This window comes from Ostrinia nubilalis, chromosome 20 (genome assembly GCF_963855985.1).
Source record: "Ostrinia nubilalis chromosome 20, ilOstNubi1.1, whole genome shotgun sequence".
Taxonomy (NCBI): domain Eukaryota; kingdom Metazoa; phylum Arthropoda; class Insecta; order Lepidoptera; family Crambidae; genus Ostrinia; species Ostrinia nubilalis.
The window spans coordinates 12,641,589-12,664,410 of NC_087107.1; the positions used below are offsets into that span (position 1 = coordinate 12,641,589).

General features: G+C 37.8%; 2 protein-coding genes across 2 annotated transcripts; one reads left to right on the forward strand and one right to left on the reverse strand.

Moving 5' to 3' along the window:
- The first annotated feature begins 101 nt into the window (after positions 1-101).
- LOC135081669 (ras-like protein 2) lies at positions 102-8,997 on the forward strand. The gene is made up of 5 exons (XM_063976436.1): positions 102-324; positions 584-671; positions 1,493-1,704; positions 4,240-4,329; positions 4,731-8,997. Exons 1-5 carry the CDS (start codon positions 220-222, stop codon positions 4,833-4,835), a joined length of 600 nt encoding a protein of 199 aa, XP_063832506.1. The 5' UTR covers positions 102-219; the 3' UTR covers positions 4,836-8,997.
- A 1,761-nt stretch (positions 8,998-10,758) lies between these two features.
- Positions 10,759-22,697, reverse strand: LOC135081686 (ATP synthase subunit b, mitochondrial). The gene is made up of 5 exons (XM_063976474.1): positions 22,584-22,697; positions 20,206-20,350; positions 19,173-19,371; positions 12,606-12,794; positions 10,759-10,995 (listed from the first exon to the last, which is right to left on the reverse strand). The coding sequence occupies exons 1-5, from the start codon at positions 22,609-22,611 to the stop codon at positions 10,819-10,821; spliced, it is 738 nt and encodes a 245-aa protein (XP_063832544.1). The 5' UTR covers positions 22,612-22,697; the 3' UTR covers positions 10,759-10,818.
- Between the last annotated feature and the right edge of the window lie 125 nt (positions 22,698-22,822).

Consider the following 22,822-nt stretch of genomic DNA (forward strand, 5'->3'; position numbering starts at 1 on the left):
ACTAAATAAACATAAAACATTGTTCATAAACGTCAAGTAGTTATATGAAATGGAACGGAAATAGGATTTCTCTTTCGCACCCACGATTTCAAATATTTCTGTCCCACTTTCTACTTGATGATTGAATCATCGAAGTGTTGACTGATCGTAAAATTGAAAGAAATTGGACTATTTTTGTACCTAAATTAGTTCTCCTAATTATTTTTGCATAATACGAAAATGTCGCGACCGGGAGACAGACCGAACCAAGCACAAACGTACAAACTTGTGGTAGTAGGCGGTGGTGGTGTTGGAAAAAGTGCAATTACAATACAATTTATTCAGGTATTTATCTCTTTATTCTAGTAAAGATACGCCTACGGATCATATGTTAGATTAAATTAAGGATTTCTAGTCCATTTCCATTGGTTGACATGATTTGATTGTTGTAGATTACTAGAGAATGCAGTTTAGTAAAGAAGTGTTTGTTCATATTTAAAAATAGTGTTCTAAGATGTTTTAATGTCAAGGTCTGTGGGTACGGAGGCGCCGCCGCCCACCGTGATCAGCACCTGGTGTTCTAATGCCTGAAATTCTGTTTCAGAGTTATTTTGTGACTGACTATGACCCTACTATTGAAGACAGCTATACAAAGCAGTGTGTCATTGATGATATACCAGCAAAACTGGACAGTGAGTAGCTTCATACTTCTAAGCCCACATGAATGCTTAAGGTCGTCAATGATTTACCTAGTATATGCAAGGTCTTTGCAAAATAGGTCTTAAATGTGTCAAGGTCGGGGCATCCTGTTAACTATTCTGTTGTTAAACTAGTCATTTTAAATCTGCTCTGCACTCTTGAAACTGCAGTTTGTTGATTTAATCAAGCAAACCTTCTGTTTCTTCAATTACTGGCCTTCATAAGTCTTTAATGTTTAGTCATCAGTTGCATACTAGGTACCTACCTAGTATTATAACCACGATAGCCGAACGGTGAAGGGGTCGGTGTGGCCGACTCGAGATACGAGGAACGCGGGTTCGAATCCCACCGCCGCTCGACTATTGTGGTGAGCCCACTCGTAACACAAGCTTATTTAGCTTACCACGAGGGGCTAATGGGACTATTAGTAATTTGGGCAATACAAATTGGTAATAATCTTTTTAAAAAAAAAAAAAAAAAAAAAAAAAAAATTATACCCATCTAAAGTCAAATCTAAGTTTCAAGGAAAATCAAAATTTTACCTATCTACAAAATTACACCTAAATCTTTAAGCTTAAAATATGGTGTAATTGGATATAACTTTTCTCAAATACTAAAATATTAGCTTGTGCTGTAACTTTTCTTTGTGTATTCTGGTTAAAAAAAAATAGCCGACTTAATTTATAGCATAATGTGATATCCTAATGTATGTGAAATCTGTACAGTAGTTTTTGCATTATGGAGTAACAAATATCCATCTATTCTCCCTTACAACCATTGATAATATAAAAGTATGCCTTGAAAACTTTTTCAGTTCTGGACACAGCGGGCCAAGAAGAGTTTAGTGCGATGCGTGAACAGTACATGAGGTCGGGCGAAGGTTTCTTGCTCGTCTTCTCAGTGGCCGACCACGCCAGCTTCGACGAGTTGTACAAGTTCCACAAACAGATCCTACGTGTTAAGGATCGAGATGAATTCCCCATGCTGATGGTCGGGAATAAAGCTGATTTGGAAATGCAACGAGTGGTACGTAGATTAAGTTGTTGAAATTTATTTATTTTTAAATTAGATCAGTACTAGAGATGAAACGGATAGTTGTTTGGCCGGATACCGGATACCGGATATCCGGCCAGCTGCTAGGCCGGATAGCCGAATATCCGGCGGCCGGATAGTTGGCCCATTGTCTCGTTGCATGTCGTGACGAGTTTAGCGCCGCACAGGTGCTTCGAACGCGATCAGTGGGTCTAAACTAGTCACACTTTTCGAAAATCGAATCAGTCCGAATAGAATGACAGATTTTGCCACTTGTCTACGGGGCAGATCAATTCGGGCGATTTCGGTTGCCATCGTGACTATGTAATTGAATAGCGAAAATTAAATTAGTTTACTTGCTGCGTAATATGACTGAACTGCATCATCATGACCATCAGACCATCAGTGAAAAAAGATCGCCTATTTTATTTGGCAATATTTCGACTTAACATATATTTACTACTAGCGGCCGCCCGCGACTTCGTACGCGTGGATCCCGTTTTACGTCCTTCATCTATCTTACGCGGTAATCCACGGTATAGATTTTTTTATACAAATGTTTTTTCCCGCTAACTCCCGTTCCCGTGGGAATTTTGCAATATCCTGTTGTAACTAAGCTTTAAGTTTACTAAGGTACCTGCATGCCAAATTTCAAGCGTCTAACTTAAGCGGTTTAGATTTTTCATATAAATGTTTTTTCCCGCTAATTCCCATTCCTGTAAGAATTTTGCAATATCCTGTTGTAACTAAGCTTTAAGTTTACTAAGATACCTGCATGCCAAATTTCAAGCGTCTAACTTAAGCGGTTTAGATTTTTCATACAAAAGGATTTTCCCGCTAAATCCCGTCCCGTGGGAATTCCTAAGTATACTATAACCTGCCCAGGAGTATGAAGGATAATTGTACCAAGTTTCGTTAAAATCCGTCGTGTAGTTTTGTTTCTATAGATTTATTATAAGTATAGATTTATGTATTCGTCATTAGAGTGAATAGCCCAGAAAAATAAATTATTTTATTAAAGGCCATAATATGGCTTTTTTGAACTTTAAATAAAAGCCGTCATTATTATTATTTTTATTTTATTTGTGTTGAGCGGCTATTCTAGTTCAATAAAGTCCTAGTATCACTGCGACCGTTATCGATCTATTGTGATCGCCGCTGTTTTCCTTACAGTTCGCCTCCGAGTCCTGCATCCATTAGGAAGTGCAGTATCTTTTGGGGGGCGATATGTTTTACATCTTGTGGGCTGATGGGCTGTGGTCATTATTATAATCCACTAGCTTTCCGCCCGCGGCTTCGCCCGCGTGGAATTTTGTCTGTCACAGAAAAACTTTATCGCGCGCGTCCCTGTTTCAAAAACCGGGATAAAAACTATCCTATGTTCTTTCCCGGGACTCAAACTATCTCTATGCCAAATTTCATCAAAATCGGTTGCGAGGTTTAAGCGGGAAAGCGTAACAGACAGACAGACAGACAGACAGACAGACAGAGTTACTTTCGCATTTATAATATTAGTTGGGATTTTATTGATGTTTACCTCAAAGATTAATGTATTTCATTTTATTAATAGGGAATTGTCGTAGTTTTTTTAATATCCGGTATCCGGCCGGATAGTGAGTTACTATCCGGTATCCGGCTGGATAGTGAGTTACTATCCGGTATCCGGCCGGATAGTAAATTTAGGCCGGATATCCGGCCTACCGGATAGTTACCGGATATCCGTTTCATCTCTAATCAGTACCTACATTGTATGGTGTTTACAATATTCATGGTGCTGAAGAAAACTACTTTATTTTTCTTATAATTAATTAATGATTGTATCAAATTTGTAGGTATTTTAAAGCGAAGTAAACAGGATGTTATTAAACTTCATTTCAATTCAAGTTGTGAAACCAAAAAAGGCTTTTACTAATTTATGAATGGGAATTACTCATTATCTGTTTACTATAAACCATTATCATCGTCAATTACATTAAGTCCATAGTCTGTTGATTGGCAATGACGTATTTGTGGGGAAGGAAAAAGTGTATTTATAATGTTTTGACCAGCAAAATACGTAATAAGTTGAATCACTTGTTTACGATTCATAATAATTTTATTATGACTAAATTTGTCCTGTGTCGTAATGAGGGTTTTCGCGTATGAAAGATCCGCTAGATGGCGGGACGTGGATGTGGGGTCTGACTGCTGAGTGATTGGTGGATTTTGACATATCTGTCAATGTCATGTCAAAAATAACCAATCATGCAGCAATTGGACCTGGTAGTCTACGTATTGCCATCTGGCGGATTTTTCAAACGCGAAAACCCTCATTTTGTGCATGTCTGCGATATTCTTTGACTTTCGTTTTCAATAGTATCTAAGGCTCAACTTACTTAAACTGTAAATAATAGTAATAGTTTTTTTATGGAGTTTGACAGATTTTTGACGTTTGTTAAAGTTAAAGTAAAATGTTGCACCATTTTGCCACAGTATAGGTGACCTTCAGCAAAATATTTATACTAATTAGTTTTCCTTTTCGTCCGACAGGTGTCGCTAGAAGAGGCGCAGGCGCTGTCGCGACAGCTCAAAGTTCCGTACATAGAGTGCAGTGCGAAAGCACGCATGAACGTCGACCAAGTAAGTGGGAACAGCTCAATATTTGTGATTTCTACAAGGTTTCGTCTTTATTTCGTTGAATTTGTACGAAAAGGTGAATTTTTGGGAAGATCGAAATGTTCTTCTTTTGAGAAAAATTAAATAATATTTTTCGATACCCACCAATAATGCTGTATAAATAATCCATACTGCATAATTAATACTTGCGAATTAATTGCGAAAGTAACTTTATCTGAATTATAACATTAGTAGGTATCTATGGATAATAATCATCATCATTTCAGTCAATACATTATATTATAGTCCACTACTAATCGTAAGCTTCTCCCAATAGCACAATCTGGCACTTTATTGCACTTATTATTTCGTCAAGAAATTATCAATAAATAAATTAGTAAAAAATATATTTATCACTTTCCCAGGCTTTCCATGAGCTGGTCCGCCTCGTGAGACGGTTCCAGGAAGCGGAGAGGATAAACATCAAAGCGGAGAGGAGTCACAAGAAGAAAAACTGCACGATTTTGTAACAGGAGGAAGCAGAACTGTTGGTGAGGCTGCCTTGATTTGTAGACTAACGCCCGTATTCACAAACATTACCATGAGGTCTCACAGTGCGCGTGGACGCACAGAGTGACACACGAACCAATAACAGAACTCTAATTAACGCTGTGCGTTCGATTTGCTGCTTCACTTAAGCAGCATCGTTTGTGAATATGGGCGTACAACATTTTGAAGATAATTCAGTTTATTGTCTCAAGAAAATGTAAAATTCGACTTTGTATGCTAATATCAAGTTACGGACAAAACTATGAAATCTAAAACAGCTAGGGACTGGAATTCGCTGCCTGCTGCTGTCTTTCCCGAAGACTATAATCCGGGCCTTTTCAAGGCGAGAGTGAATAGGCACTTACAGGGCAGATATGTACCATCCTGGACTGCATCCCACTTAACGTCAGGTGCGATTGTGGTCAAATACCTGCCTTGTTATGCATAAATAAAAATTGTGAAGTGAATAAACAATGTTGAGTCGAGTTTTGACTGAATTTGATATTAGAACCATCACAAATTACTGCAATACGACAGGGTTATGTTTGCCTGAGGATGTTTTTTTATAATGTTTCAATAATCTGTAACTACAGTTGACATAAGTAACCGTTTTTAGCAATAATTTTTGGAAATTAAGGAATTAAACATTCCTAACTTCTTTGTAAAACTGAATGTATTGTAAATGATTACGTTTTTGAATCAAGGCAACCTTTCAAAGGTTGAATGAATGAATTCCGCTCTAATTCGGGAATAAGATAGGTACCAAGGTTATTCAGTCAGTATCATATTCCCGATCGTAATATTTATCACAATATTTATTTTAGTTTTTTAAGTTTTGTTTTAAATCTTTGAAATGAACAAGGCTCCAAAAAAACAAATAAATTCTTGTTTTTTTTTCGATCACTGTTCGTTCTGCAAAGATATTATCAGAGTTCGTATTTTTCTATCTTTTTTTTCGTCTTAATATTATGTGATAAGGTATTTATTTTTATTTTCTTTTTCCTAAGTTATCCTAAGTTTAGTTCTTCTTATTTCTTGTTGATGACAAGCTGCGCAAATAGGTCGTGTAAAATAGATTATACATTATTTTATTTTATAAAGCGATTGTTGCTATGTTTTCGTTTCTAGCACTTATAAGTGGTGCCATATTCAAACTGTAATTAACACCAAATAGGCATGATTTTATAATCTTATTGTTATTTCTTCAACTTCCGAGTACATAGAGTTTGGTCATATTAAAAACTATTCCGTTTTTGTTGATTAAATTAATTAGTCTAAAGCATAAAATACATTTTGATGTTTGCCTCATTGCAATGTGAAGTACAAGATCATTTTATTTGAAAATACGTTTGAATAAGTTACAAAAAAAATAATTAAAAAATTTGAATGTACTAAAATGTAAAAGTATGTACAATTTACATAAATGTATGTTATTAACTGTACAAGAACAATATTATAATAAGTAACGGCGCGTTCTCGATCAAATCTAAGGAATTCTATGAATGGATAATTATTTAATTTAATTTATTTAAACCCAGTAGTTAACCCCGAAATACGTTTAAACAGTTTTTTTAAGTCTTAAAGTTCTCGGTCGCCCAGGTACTAAAATTAGTGAACGTCATAAAAGCCTGGTAGCAGGATCCATAGGCAGCTCTTCGTAAATTTATCGGGTGAGCTGTCAATTTTTTCAAAGTTCTGACGGTAAAAATAAAAGTGGTTTGATTTTTAAGAAATTGAAATAATATCGGAGAATCATCAAGAAAACCTATAACTTTAATATCACATTTCTCTTCTTTCTTAAAAAAATATCTTGATTTATTAAAAGTCTAACTAAGATGTGTAAAGAATAAGAAGTGTAAAAACCAAATACTAATTTGTATTTTTGTTTGATATTTTCTAAAATTAGTTAAGCGTAATAATACTGTAACTTCGAAATGGATAAACAGTGTTTAGTCTACCATAGACTACGAGATTTAACTTAAAAATACCAGTGCAGTGTACCCTATACGGTACAGTACAGTTTGTGGAATTTACATGTGTTAATACGCATAATATTGGATATTTTATAGCCTGTGTCAATAGACTCATCATCATCAATAAGCAGATGAATTATACTGTCTCAGTCAGTGGTATGTAGATTATTTCACTGTGCAATCAAAGACAAGTTTGAGCGCGTCACTAGGGGCATAGACAATTCAGTATCAATGTTCGGGAGAGATTGATTTTGTCTATTGGCATGGACTATACAATATTGTAATAACATGGTAGGAAATGTTTTTATTATGGTGCTGAAAATTACGTTTCAACTTTTCATTGAATATTATCATGTTTACACAGTTATAAATATTATAATACTGAATATTGTAGATGTTAAAATAGTACATTCAAATCAGCCCCAACGACCAATGCAAAATGAATCTTATGGATTCCACATAAGCTTGATTTCGCATGATTAATATGCTATAAGTAGGAAGGTGGTAATTTTAGCATATTTAAACCAATAATCATAATTTATTTTATTAATATATCTTTTTTTGTCATTTAGGAGTACATACTGTATTTAACATATTGCTAAAACTATATCATAGTGAAAAATGGACGGGCAACTTTACATGTTATTTTTTAGAAAGAGATATACTATATTATATTTTTATATCGTAGTATTGGTTTGTACGCATTTTTTGCTAAGCAGAAACATTCGTTGGTGCACCCTTTTTGATACATGTTTACAATTATTTGATAAATTAGCTTTTAAAGTAAGAGAGAAGATTATAGTTTTAACAGCTTTAGATATTTCATATGTACATACTGTTTTTTTAATAAACGTACGATCACCAGGTACGTATTCATGAATTAGCGAGTTTATATTTATTAATATAGGGGTTAGAATCGATTGGAGACATTGTTATTTCGTGGTAGCTTGATGCTTCCGCCTTCCAAAGTACCAAACACACCACTGTGTTTAGACTAGCTTGATGTGCTGTCATCCGTACATTGAAAATTAAACTTGTATATCTGATTCAGTGTATGAGGTATGAGAGCAGCACGGGAGGGTTGACATTGACATATTATGACGTGACAGAGCATATAAATCTGAAGCAGGCCTGTTCATCTCAGCGAGTTTACATCGAAAACAAAACACGCACGATGGCCCACCTACAGGATACTATTCGACAAGGCCTCACATACGAGCGAACATTGACTCACGCACGCGTATTCTTGTGTATGATGGAAGAAAATAAAGAAAATGGTGTTCTAAATACTGTGCAGTATTTAACTGCCTAAATAATAATAAAAACGCAGAATGTACTTTTTTAAGTTGCCTCAAGACACTGAGAGGTAAATATGTAGTTAATATTATTCATGATAATTCATGCTAAATCATGTATTTCTTCCGCCATTTTCCGCAGTTTGGCACCTCACGTCACATCATTTTACCGAAGTCAGCCGGCGCAGTGCCGATCACTGACGTTTGTCAACAAAATGGTGCTTGACTCTTGAGACAGGCTAAATTACACCATATTGTTAATGACATTGAGCATACATTTTTTTAAATACCTTCGCGAAGTAAACCTGTACGTAGTACTTATTACTATTCTGTGTCTGAAGCAAAAATACGTCTCGCTGACGATTGACGTCACCCTCCCGTGGCGCTTCCATGCCTCAGGCACTGATTTAGTTAACGCTAGACCTAACCTATGATGTAAGTATGGAATCACCTCGTTGTGTTCTAAGCCATCTTAAGAACTGAATGACTATGTATGTACCTATAGCAGCGGTTCCCGAAAGGTGGTCCGCGGAACCCTGGGGTTCCGTGGAAAGGCCGCAAGGGTTCCGTAAAAAATATTATCCCACGTTTCGTGACCGACGTTGTTCGCTCGCACCGACTTGTTTACGCACAAGGGAGGGGCAGGGCGTGCGGGCGGAGTAGTACGGGGGTTCCGCTAGGAAAAGTATAATCAGTTAGGGTTCCTTGGCAAAAAAAAAAATTGGGAAACCCTGATCTATAGTATCAATTTAAAGTATAACCTTTAAAATGGTACCATTTTTATTTATCTTCTATTAGTCATTTAGTTCTTACGATCGCTCGGTACAAGTAGGCTGATTCCATACTTTTGCTCGCGAGTGTACATTCACATTTGTAACATTCGTTTCTAAGTTCAGTTGGTAACAGTATTCTGTGTTGTGAGTTACATTCAGTACCTTCTATACTTGTAAGTTTATACATAACTTTGTAACATTGTAGATCATGTGCAGTATGGTTTGACCCTAAAACCTATCATTTATACTTATGTTTATAAATTCATCACCAATTTTAATTTTAAATCCAGCGAGTGAATATTAAATTTGGTAACCTTAAAAACAACAGAGATAATGTCAAAATTAAATAATGGTTTTCAACCGTATCTTCATAGCATAAAGTTCAAATTGATGTGGGCTCTATTTAACCAAGGCCTGGTTAAGGGTTAAATTGCGAGGATTCGGTCGTTCAAAAATGCCTTTTTGTCTATCAACAGTATTAAATGAAAAAAAAAAGGGTCAAACGCATTGTACATGTATATTATTTGATGTAGATAGGGAATCAAACTGTTACTTAGGTATACTGTAGTACCTTTTGGACGGACATGTATGGTATACATTGGTAAAGTATAGGTAAGTAAATGTTACTGTATAGTGTCACCGTTTAACGTAATGTTGTAAATAATGTCTAGATGCTGTTGTAAATTGCTTTTTAATTTACATAATTGATTTACCGGTAAAAACCGTAGCACAGATTAAAATCTGGTTAATAAAATGTAATACTTTGATGGTCAATAAAATGTAATAAAATTAAACTGAAACGTAACTATTTTATACAATAAACACCGTTTGACTATGGTCTTGTCTATGCTACGGTGCCACAGACAATATACCCATACATGCCGTCCAAACCTGCGGGCGTATTGCTACTAAAGAGGTCCAATCCTTGGCCTTTACCAATGCTCATAAAAATGTACATCTTTTGCAAAGGACCGGCAATCAAAAAACAAATATAATTGAACTGTGATGAGTACAAAATTGCTTTTTGAATAGCAGTCGCCTGGCAAGCCAAAGGAATGTTGCCAACATTAAAATAACTTGACTCATGCGCATATGAAAGCCACTGATTGGTCCAACGTTGGGATACGCCCTCTATCGGTGCAATAAGTTAAGGGAAGCTTTAACCTGGGCGGGAGCCCGTAACTGACTAAACGTACTGTTCTCCGGCTTATTTTATTGTATTTGTATATTAAACGCATTGTAACAAGTCGTTGTTTTATTTACTGATTAGTATTTTTAATCAACGGGTATCACAATCCACAACAACTTACAGTGTCCCAAATTAGCATCAAATAGTGAATCAAATGATCAAAAAGTTGTGCTGGGGCCACAACAGAGTATGAAAAATCTATTGAAACAAAGTTGTCCTAAGTAGGTAAAAGTTGTCATACTTTGCAAAAAAGGACATTTCCCTAGGCGCAGACCACAGATTGTTCGGCCGATAGTTTAGTCGGGCAGTCAATCAGTATGGGTATGTATGGAAGTGCGTACTGTATTGAACCAATGTGTATTTACTAAGGTACACTCCATAGGTCGCTGGTTCACATCCGGCTCGAAGGACCATTGTAAAGAGCAGGGCTTATTTATCATAAAATTATAGGCGTTGATGAATTTGGTGACTTTCACGTTCGTTGCACACATAGACAAGAAGTCTAGTTGCTAGAGTAAAATGGTCTGCGGATAGGCTTATGGAGATTTATTTGCATTTCTCTGTACCTAGTTATTACTGACAAACTGGCGTTTTGCAAGAAATAATACTCAACGATCACTCATCAACCCTCAACCACTACACCACACACATCCTAACCCAATAAAACCCTCAAAAACTGATCACGATCTCATTTATTCATACATATATTACATAAATAACTACAATCCATTAGCTCAGTGCTTGGCAGCGAGAGCGGCCAGGTCTGAGATGCAGCGGTCCAGGGTCTGCTTCTCCTGGTCAGGCGTGATGGCCTTGGTCACGTTGAGGACTATCCAGTCGACCATGTTCTTCTGGGCCATTCTGCGTTCCACGTTGGTCTTCTCCAGCTGGTAGTCTAGACGGCGTTTGACCTGGAAGTAAATGAGTAATAAGTTAATAATGGTGTTATCAGATTTTAAGTTAAGTCTGGGAAACGTTAGGTAAGATAAGATATACACGAATTTAGTAAAGCAATTTTGTGGGATTTGAGTATTTCTATCTTGTGTTGCTTCTTCTCAGCACTGGCCCACTTTAGGGCCTTTCGGGAAAGTATGCGGAGCGGAGTTGCGCACTGTTTTTCCATAGAGGAGCTAGATTGCAATCATATTACGTGACTAGCGAGAGCTGCAGTGAGCAGCCAGCGGCACGTCCGCGTTTGTGCTCCGGTTCCCAGTTTTAGGTCTGGTTTTCATCAAAGTGAAAAAAAATCAAAATCAATCAAAATCAAAAATATTTATTCAGTTTAGACCAAGTGGCACTTATGAACGTCAATAGAAAATAATAAAAAAAGAAAAGGTAGCCCTTATGGGGCACTTTACATGTCTCCTTATCTTTTGGGCCCTACCAGCGCTTCGAGACAAACATATGGCAAGTGCTGAGAAGAAACGCCGGAACAAACTCAGTCACCACTTATTGCCAGGAATTATCTAACGGTAAGAATAGTCAAATTTAAGTACATCAAATAGGTATGTGCAGACTGAACTGACCACGCATCCTTGTCATCAATATAGTCTCGAACCTTGTAGTACCCTTTGGACATAAGGGTATTTTTTATTATCTTAAATTTGTTTATTGGCAATTCGACAAGGTTGTGTGGTATTTTGTTAAATATGGTAATACATTTCCCCAAGAATGAATTACCTATTTTATGCAACCTAAATGATGGAACAGCAAGTTTATTCTTATGTCTCGTGTTAAATGAGTGGACGTCACTTTTCTTAGTAAGAAAAAGAGGAGACGAGAGATGTGCGACGAAGCTGAAAGGTTATTTCTACCAAAGCGGAGACGATAGCAGCGGAGCGGAAATGTGAGTTGTGAGAGCTAACAATGACGCTTTCGGGTGTGCGAGACGTGCGAAAGCTCGAGCGCCTGTCGATCGCAAGCCCGACATCTAAACTCCGCCACGCCTTGATCGCGTCCTCGACCCTTGGTCGCCTGGCTCGTGGCCTGGCGTATCATATCAATCATATGAGATACCGACGATGGAAGATTGGTTAACTCGCGCTCGATTCTCTTCATTAACTCTTTGTTCTATTTAGTATAGCAACCTTTCCAAGCTACTGCGGGCTTCCTGGGCCTAAATGGAAATAAAGAACTAGCCCTACCTCTGTGTAAGCCGTCATGAGGCGCTCCCTGTACGCAGCCTCCAGCTGCAGCATCACTTTAAATCTTCACCACGTCTTCTTCGCTCCAACTCCCGGTTTTAACAGCTTTAGCAGTCTTTCGAGGCTGCTGCAAGTTTCTGGCAATGATGCTGAATGGATGGAGATGTAGAATTACACCTACCTCTGCTCCCTATACGCGGCTTCCAGCTGAAGCAGCACATTCACCTTTACCTCCAAGAGCAGAGCAGTCTTTCAAGCCTACTGCAGGCTTTCCAGGTTACTGCAGACTTCTGGCAATGAGGCTATATGAATGGAGACATAGAACTAGACCTATTTGCCAAAGAGACTGTATTAAAGGTGTATAATTGGAGCCTTACCTCTGTGTAGGCCGTCATGAGGCGCTCCCTGTAGGCGGCTTCCAGCTGCAGCAGTACATTCTCCTTCTTGGCCTCCATGAGCAGTTCCTGTCCTTCAGCGCGCCACTGGGAGGTCTTCTCCTCCTTGATGGCGTCCTCCAGACCCTTGATGGTGGCCTGGCGACCCTCGTTCCATGTGTTTTCAATGTTCTGGAGGTTGGGAAGAAAGAATTAGCAATAATGATAAATATCCTTGGACATTTTACACCACAGTGCACACATAGAGACGCATCTCTAGTCCCAAACTAAAGGCTTCCACAGACCAAACGCGGGTCAGAATTACAACTTGCGCGTGCCCGCATTCAAACTGCGCTGCTACTACCCCGCGTTTGGTCTGCCGAAGCCTTAAGGCCGGGTAGCAGAGAAAATGGCGAAAATGAGGTTTTCATTTTTCATTTTTGAGGTACTAAACAGTAAAATTAAAGCCTAAGATTTTTATTGGGCATAGTTGAGGATATTTTCTAGGGCTATTAACGGATGGAAACACGATTTGATGAAGTTGACTCGATAGAATAAATTCCCAAAGTTACCTCTATTCGTTTTCTATTTATGGTTTTATTTTTATAATAAGAGATTTTAGGTTCTAAATCTTTTACTAAACTAAAGTTCAGAAATAACTTGAGGGCTTTTAACGGATGAAATTTTTATATTGCGTCTTATTTAGTTACTATGTTAAAAAATGTGGAAAAAATCGTCCATGACGGCTTTGACAATCTCAATCAGTCGCGCGGTGGCGCTTACGGAGGACGGACGCGTGTCAGTTTTTTGGTCGTGACAGTTCGCGATTTGTCAATATTTTTGACAATGATGACTTTGATGAGTCACAGTATAATAATATCAGTGTTACTGGAGAAAGCTTAAATTCAATACAATTTTGTCTACCTATTGAAATTTAAATCGTTCCCATCCTTTTAAACGAAGACTCTACTCATGATACATAGTACATTCCTCAAATATGAGACAAAACCAATGAGTTAAAATTACATTTTAATAGTACCTACATACAATCGTCTTACACTCTTTAGAAGAGCACACTGACACAAATAAATAATAAAAAATACTGTCTAAGGTCTGTAGCTAAAGGTCTAAGCTGTAAGATAGAAGAATCTTCTAGCCAAAAAGATGGCAGATGCAGCAGATGTCAACGGATTTAAAACTGGAGTTCATGTGACTCCTTGTAGACTTGAGTGACTAGAGCGTCCCTTCCTCCACCATGCGTAAGAATTTTCACAAAAATACTGTCTAAGGTCTGTAGCTAAAGGTCTACGCTGCAAGATGGAAGAATCTTCTAACCAAAAAGATGGCAGATGCAGCAGATGTCAACGGATTTAAAACTGGAGTTGATGTGACTCCTTGTAGACTTGAGTGACTAGAGCGTCCCTTCCTCCACCATGCGTAAGAATTTTCACAAAAATACTGTCTAAGGTCTGTAGCTAAAGGTCTAAGCCGTAAGATAGAAGAATCTTATAGCCAAAAACATGGCAGATGCAGCAGATATCAACGGATTTAAAACTGGAGTTCATGTGTATCCTTGTAGTTTTGACTCTCTAGAGCAGTGGTTCTTAACCTTTAAGTCATGAGGGACCATTTTACCAAATTTCTGTCTTGTCAGGGACCACCTCATAATCGGTCAAAACCAGTTTGACTGCAAAAATCAGTTAAAAGTGGTTTTGACCAAGGTGTGCAAGTGCACATCGTGGACCACTTGGAATGCCTCCAGGGACCACCAGTGGTCCGCGGACCACCGGTTAAGAACCACTGCTCTAGTGCGTCCCTTCCTCCACCATGCGTAAAAGTTTTCCAAAAATACTGTCTGAGGTCTGTAATAAAAGTCTAAACTGCAAGATAGAAGAATCTTTTAGCCAAAAACATGGCAGATGCAGCATATATCAACGGATTTAAGACTGGACTGGCATCACCTTGCAATGTCATCCTCTCATTGTTATCTGTAATGTAAATTATTTTTAAAATGTATTTAAAAAATAAAATGTTCGTTTTATTATTTCAATAATCTGACCTCTCAACTCAACTACACTACACAAACACCTTTGTTCGCAACTGTACTGACGAAACCTCGATATTATACCGTTCATTTAAGATGGCAAGCTTTTTGCTGCGGTAATGCACTCCAGGTAACCGTGTGTGATGCTTATTGCTCATAGTGATTTTCGATACAGAGCCCCGTACATACGTTATACATAAATTATGGAAAGAAAACACCCAGACCAATACAAACAAATATGTATGCAATTTTAGTATGATATTTTTATTTATTAATAAACATAAAGACTGAACAAAATTGATGCGTGTACTGATTAATGTAATTAACCACATGCAAAGCTTTGTGAATTGCAACAACTATAATTTATTATCCAAGCTCTAAATAATCGCTACTACGAGTAACTGATCATAAAATGTTTTTCCAATCGCTCAAGCTCCCGAGGATCTACCGATAGGTCGGGTGACGTATTCTTGAAATTCTTTTAGCCGGCGCGGAACTTCCGGAGGCACAGAATAAGTAATAGTACAGGTACAGAAGGATTACTCCGCAAGACGATTTAAATAAATGCGAGTCTTGCTACGACGCGATACAGTGGAATTCAGCTCGCTTTTATTCACCTACAAGTTTTGTCTCTTTCTATCGCGTGCCTCTGAACTCTTCTTACGCTGTTGAGGTTGCTGTCTAGTGAAAAAATAATTAATCTAGGTACTTATTTGTAATGAGGTACGTATGTAGGTAAGTATGCATTTATTATGGAAAACCTTGGGAGAGGCCTTTGTCCAGCAGTGGACGTCATTTGGCTGAAACGAACGAACGAATTCTGAGCAGTAGTCATGGTAGGTTAGGTTCCTATACTATCCTAAGAATTATTGATTACCTACATGGCCAACATACCTTTCAGCATCTTTAGGAAGCGAAAAAAAAAGATAAATCCGGTAGATTTCTTTTCGAATTTTAACACCCGAACGCCGCACAATATTTCTTTCTCTTTATGTCCATTTTTAAATAATACTTCGATCATAGAATTATAATCATACTACAACGCACGCCAGCGTCCTGAGGGGCGCGCGCGTGACACTCGACTGATATAATAATTATAATACCCGCCGGCGCGGGGCGCTTCGCTGTAGGTAATTATCGGATGTACCGCGCGGAGTGAGCCAGGCCTGCCGGAGGGTCGGGTGACGCCACGCCTCTTTGAACCGTGTTTACTTTGGCAGTTATATTCTATGTTTATTCAATTCTAAAATAAATTCCCAAAAATTTTGAAAGTTGTTTTAATTTGTATCACTTGGATATGATTTGTATTAGAAAGTGCTGTGAGTGTGATGCTTGAACGGAAGGAAGTCAACCTAACCTAACCAACTGCGTATTTCCAAACTGCGTATTTCTATACTGTGTAGCCGCGAGAGCTCTTTGGCGCGCTGTCTTCGGCGAAGTATTGCGCGCGCAGATTTTGACAGCGCGAAATACCTACTTTAGCAGAAATACCAAGCCTTAAGTAAGGTGTAGATAGTTGTTCTAAAGTTGAAATTAACCACTTATTTAGGTAACTATGACAAACTGAAGGTTAGCAGTAAAACCTGTAGTCCAAGACTTTGAAGGGCCATGGGATTGCAAATTGGGGTACCAATTTTGGTACCATGTCATGGCCATTGTACTGCTATGCTACAGAATATTTTCGAAATGGATAACACGTCTACTAAGCTTCGCCGCAATTACGACCGCTCATATCACTTTTTGTGGAAGGAATGAAAACAGAATTGAGAAAGTACTGACATTTATAAAGTGAACAGTTTGTGTGGTGCGCAGTTACCATGGCGCAATTTAAAGGTATTTTAATGAGCCAGCACACATCCCAAGAGTTACTGAATTCAAGACAGAAATTTGCTGAGTTTGATTTTGATTTCACTTTGAATGGCTATTTTGGTGTAAATTCCCATTTGACTATTAGCTCAAGGCTTCCCAATAACATCCATAAAATTCTCTTAGCCTAGGCGTCGACCACCGATTTTTAGTAGGCCGATAGTTGGGCCCGATTTTAATTTGTATGAAGAATCGGTCGATAGCAAATCAGTGTAATGTGCGCACTCTCATACATCTCCACACTGATTAACAGCTCGACTCAACTATCGGCCAACTAAAAATCGGTGGCCTGCGCGTAGGCTTACTCAGCATTTTATTATAGTCTAAGATCCCGCTATACAAGGACCTTCACCGAGATGCTTATTTGATGAAACATATTTTATATTCAATTTAACATGTCAATAATTATATTGCTTAAGGGTTGCCTAATAAATTTCAGTCCAGGATATGATTAATTAATCATTAAAAAAAGTTTTATTTTTAAATATTTCATCGGTTTGATTATTAAACAAACTCCATACCAATCGAAAGTATGAAGCCCATAGAATATGCAAACGTTAGGTTGCCTATTCTTTTCCAGTCATAACTCTCGGGTTGCCAGGTATAAACAGGTAAATTAATAGAGCATTTTGCATCGGTCTGATAATTTAATCAAATATAAATGAAAATAAAGATTATTTCATTATGAACACGGTGGTATAGGGTTGCCTGCGAAAAATCAGTCCTGAATGACGGTTGTCGAATTTTGTAAAGTGAAATTAAAACTGAAAGGTGACATTTTTCGAGTAGTTGGCAACATTTGGGAAAGACGAGTTGTATGAGGCGTTTGTGTGTCTTGTCAAGAGGTGTCGCTTGGGTGAAGAAATTTCTCCAGTGTTGCCATGCTTTCGGAGATTTGGTCCAAAAATGTCGAAAGTGGAAATAACGACTTCCGGTCAAAAATTTGGATGACGCCTCCTGCAAAAGAGTCGTACAAATGACATTTGATCATTTTCATCTCGATCACCTGGCAACACTGGCAGCTACGGGGAAAAGTTTTTTTTTTTCGACATGGGTGTCTTTAAAGTTAAGGACGGACAGAAGGAGATATGGCAGAAAAAATCCAAAAATGGGGTTTGGTCGGTTATACGACCCAGATTATGGGAAAAATCCGAAAATTCAGAAAATCAAGATGGCGACCGAGTGAGCGGTCATTTTGTAAAAAGTTTCAGATTTCTGATTTTTCAAATGCATTTTTTGGGCAGTTGGCAACATTTGGGAAACTCGAGTTGTATAGAGCGATTACGTAGTTTGCTAAGGAGTATCGTTTGGAAAAACAACATTTTCCAGTGTTGCCATACTTTGAAAGATTTGGTCAAAACATGTAAAAAATGGAAATAACGACTTTTGGTCCAAAATTTGGATGACGCCTCCTGCAAATAGGTCAAACTAATGACATTTGACTATTTTTATCTCGATTACCTGGCAACACTGGCAGTTACGGGGCCACAAAATTTTGGGACTTGGGTGGTTTTAAGGAATTGTTTCACGGGATTGGTTTAAGTTAGAAAAAAAGTAAAAATGGGTTTCGGCGCGGAAAATGGTCTAGATTAAGCGAAAAATGCAATAAGTATGGCAACACTGGAAAATGTTGTTTTTCCAAACGATACTCCTTAGCAAACTACGTAATCGCTCTATACAACTCGAGTTTCCCAAATGTTGCCAACTGCCCAAAAAATGCATTTGAAAAATCAGAAATCTGAAACTTTTTACAAAATGGCCGCTCACTCGGTCGCCATCTTGATTTTCTGAATTTTCGGATTTTTCCCATAATTTGGGTCGTATAACCGACCAAACCCCATTTTTGGATTTTTTCTGCCATATCTCCTTCTGTCCGTCCTTAACTTTAAAGACACCCATGTCGAAAAAAAATACTTTTCCCCATAGCTGCAAGTGTTGCCAGGTGATCGAGATGAAAATGGTCAAATGTCATTTGTACGACCCTTTTGCAGGAGGCGTCATCCAAATTTTTGACCGGAAGTCGTTATTTCCACTTTCGACATTTTTGGACCAAATCTCCGAAAGCATGGCAACACTGGAGAAATTTCTTCACCCAAGCGACACCTCTTGACAAGACACACAAACGCCTCATACAACTCGTCTTTCCCAAATGTTGCCAACTACTCGAAAAATGTCACCTTTCAGTTTTAATTTCACTTTACAAAATTCGACAACCGTCATTCAGGACTGATTTTTCGCAGGCAACCCTATACCACCGTGTTCATAATGAAATAATCTTTATTTTCATTTATATTTGATTAAATTATCAGACCGATGCAAAATGCTCTATCAATTTACCTGTTTATACCTGGCAACCCGAGAGTTATGACTGGAAAAGAATAGGCAACCTAACGTTTGCATATTCTATGGGCTTCATACTTTCGATTGGTATGGAGTTTGTTTAATAATCAAACCGATGAAATATTTAAAAATAAAACTTTTTTTAATGATTAATTAATCATATCCTGGACTGAAATTTATTAGGCAACCCTTAAGCAATATAATTATTGACATGTTAAATTGAATATAAAATATGTTTCATCAAATAAGCATCTCGGTGAAGGTCGTTGTATAGCGGGATCTTATACTATTATTATTATAACAACAGTAATAAAACTTACATCAACTTCCTTGTCGAGCCAAGCCGCAATGCTGGGTCCGAGCTTCTTGGCAGCGATGTACACCATGAGGGCGATGGACAGACCGGAGTAGTACTCGTGCTCCATGACGTAGATCTCCTTGCTGCACAGGTAGGTAGCCAGACCCACGCCGAATGTGTATGGGCCAGTCACTCCGGTCTTGGAGTGGAAGAATTGGAACCTGGAAGGTTAGTTACTTGGTCATATTATAAGCAAAAGGTTACTGACTCACTCATCACGAAATCTCAGAAACTACAAGTGCTAGGGGTCTCAAATTTTGCATGGGGGTTCCTTTTAGAACGTAAGTGCTCACTAATACGGGATTTTGTAAAGTTCAACCCCTAAGGGGGTAAAACGGGGTTCACGCGTAAGAAGTCGCGGGCGGCCGCTAGTACGATAAAGCCTTCAAACTATCAAGTGATCCTTTCATCAATGATTAAATTTTTGAGAGGAATTTTCTAAGACACAAAATTAGCCTGTTTGTTCTCATCTAAAATAGCTACATTTTGTAGTCCTGTTCTCATCTAAAATAGCTACATTTTGTAGTCCCAGAGAGAAAATGTATTTTTTTTTCGGGTGGACGAGAGGGTTTTCCAGCTTCATTGGACAATAGATGAGTGCAAAGAGCTCCATCCTCAAGCGCTGAGGGCTCTCAAGTCACTGAGGCTCAGCTAGAAAACTGTCAGATTTCAATCTGGCATTTTATCTCACTAGTCAAATCCTTAAGTTTAAGATAGCAGCTTTGGAATCTCAGGGAACCTATAAACTGTCTGTGTTCTTGTCTATCTCTCTTACCACCTTTAAAGTGTACATAAGTATAAAAAACCTGCGACCGCTGAGAGAATGCATTTCAGACTGCTCGATACGACCAATCAATAATCTTGACTGGAGGAGGGGGGCGCGTCTCAAATAAGTTTGGGAACCAATGGTGTAAAGCAAGGTTATGCTTTGAAATGAAATAAAATTATTTAGATTTTTCATTTTGTGTAACATAAGTAAACATGCAAATAGATACCATTCTTCAGGCACGAATCCGAGGCGGACTTTGCCGGGCTCTCCTCGCACTGGCCGAGGGAAGTTCTTTTCGTCACGAACGCCGCCGGCCTCGGAGGCCGAGCCGCGAGCCGCCGACGCCGTGCAGGCGGACTGTCGGGCCGCAACTGGAAATACACACACACATCATTAGCAACATGGAAAGCATTTGGAGGCTTATTCAGCAGTGGACGTCCTATGGCTGAGATGATGATGACATCATTAGCAGTCATAACAATTAAACTTCTATTGTGTCTAGGTTACTGTCCAAGAAAGTGTTAATGATATTCGTTTCAGCCAAATGACGTCAACTATGGAACAAAGGCCTTCCCCAAAGGATTTCTACAACAACCAGTCCTGCGCTGCCCGCATCCAGGTACTTCCTATCGTACCAGGTACATCCAGGTATTGAGTGATATATTACAATTAAAATAGAGACCATCTAACCACTTTGTGTGCAACTGATATATGATTAAAATTGAAACTACCCGACCACCATACTGCACAACTCACGATCCCAGAAGATTGAAGATATATCAACGATTAAAACAATGGCACTTTCTGGACATGGAGGAAAAGAGTTAATGCAGGATTTAGCTTTTTATCACCGTACAACTATACATACTTCGAGATATTTACTTTATCTAGGTAAATATTACATTTTTGGGCTAAGTAACTACATCTATCTTGTATGAAGGTGAACTATAAGTAAATCTAATGACAAGGAACAAATGGATACCGCAGACCTTTCGTTTAACAAATATTAAACCACAGGATAGAGAAATCTTCTAGGCGTAATATAATAAACAATTTTTAGGAAGTCTTGGTACAGTCAGGCATAAATTGCAGTCCTGAAATAAAATAGTATAAGTACAGATATCTAATAAGAATTTAAAGAACCTCAATTAGACCATCATACTCTACCCTCTGACCATTATTAACTTACATACACATTTGATTCTGTGCTATTGCTATGTATGTCGCAGTCGGATTGTATAATCCGCCGTTTTACATTACCACTAGGCATTTTACATTACAGCTCTGTTTTGTAATACGGCGGTTCAACGTTTAGGCGGATTGAATACGGCTGAATGAAAATCCGCCGGAATGTATTCGGCGCCAAACGTTCTTCAATACGGCTAGCCGCAATGTAAAACAGCGTGTCATTACCCGCCGCTTTGACAGTTTTTAGTTCCCATTTTCAATACCGTGGCGCTGCCTGACATAACAACAACAATGGCGTCGGATGCAGAAAATGTGTTGCTAAATTACGGAGTTATTTCTGAATCTAATAAAGAAAACGTTATAAATATGTGTGTCGACAGTGAGTTTAAGAACAATTTTAACTTGCAATTGAAGAATTTCTATTCTTCACAATGTGGAACAGTCAAAAAACCGCGGACAAGGGACCGAGTTTTGGAGGTTATAGCCCACATCAAAACCGCTAAAGTGGCTATAGATTCTGGTTTTCGGCGGAATCCTACTCAATATTATTGGTGCAAAAAGTATGATATTATGACAGTGGTCGTTTTAAGATGTTTGTACCTTGTGATTACTCATTATGTTTAAAAATGACTAAAGCCAAATATTTTATTATTTATTATTAACTTTCAAAAAAAGTTTATTTGTTTTGAGATCCCCTGTGATTTATAAATATTATTATACATACAAAAAATGACTGAATCCAAATGTATAATTTAGTATAACTTACAGTAAAAAAGATAATAATTCTTACTTAATTACGAAGGAATTCCGTGAGAAGAAATCTGTCTTATTAAAATTTATTTTCATTAAACATTGTTTTATTTTGTAAGTATGGTCACCCTACAATCTAAACAGTAGTACGATGCGGCTAAACGTGGGCCGCCGTATTGAAGAACGTATCACAATGACAATCCGCCTAAACGTTGAACCGCCGTATTACAAAACAGAGCTGTAATGTAAAATGCCTAGTGGTAATGTAAAACGGCGGATTATACAATCGGACTGCGACATGTACACCACATAGCAGTGTCAGTCTTACTACATAAAATTTATTTAATAATCTGGCAGCCCTAACTTCTATTGACTGTTGATAGGTTATGTAGTTATAGTTATGTACAAGTACTTAAAGAAATAACTTGTGAACACCTACATATTTTCATAAAACATGTTACAGTACATTACATTCATAGACCTTGCAGTTAAAGGTTCAGGATATTTACATTTCTATCAAAATAGGAAATTTACAAGACTGGCGGAGGATTTGACAACCAGTGATTACATAAACTCGTATAAACGTAGAGGTTATGGTTACTTACTTATGTTTTTCCCAACTTAAATGTAATATTAATCAATTTAATAATTTTTAATTACACTTACTTGAACGCAAAGCTACCCGCGATAGCATTTTCACGTATTTTTCTATTTATTAAAAATTAGGCGACAGTCCCCACGAAAATGTACTTTTGCGTTAGTGTTGTAGTATCATAATCGAATCGATAACCAAACGAAACCGACTTGAATCGAGTTAGAAGCGAATTATTTGTATAATCAAATAAATAACTTTAAATTATGTAAAAATATTGATGACCTATGAAAGAAACTTACCATTAGAATTT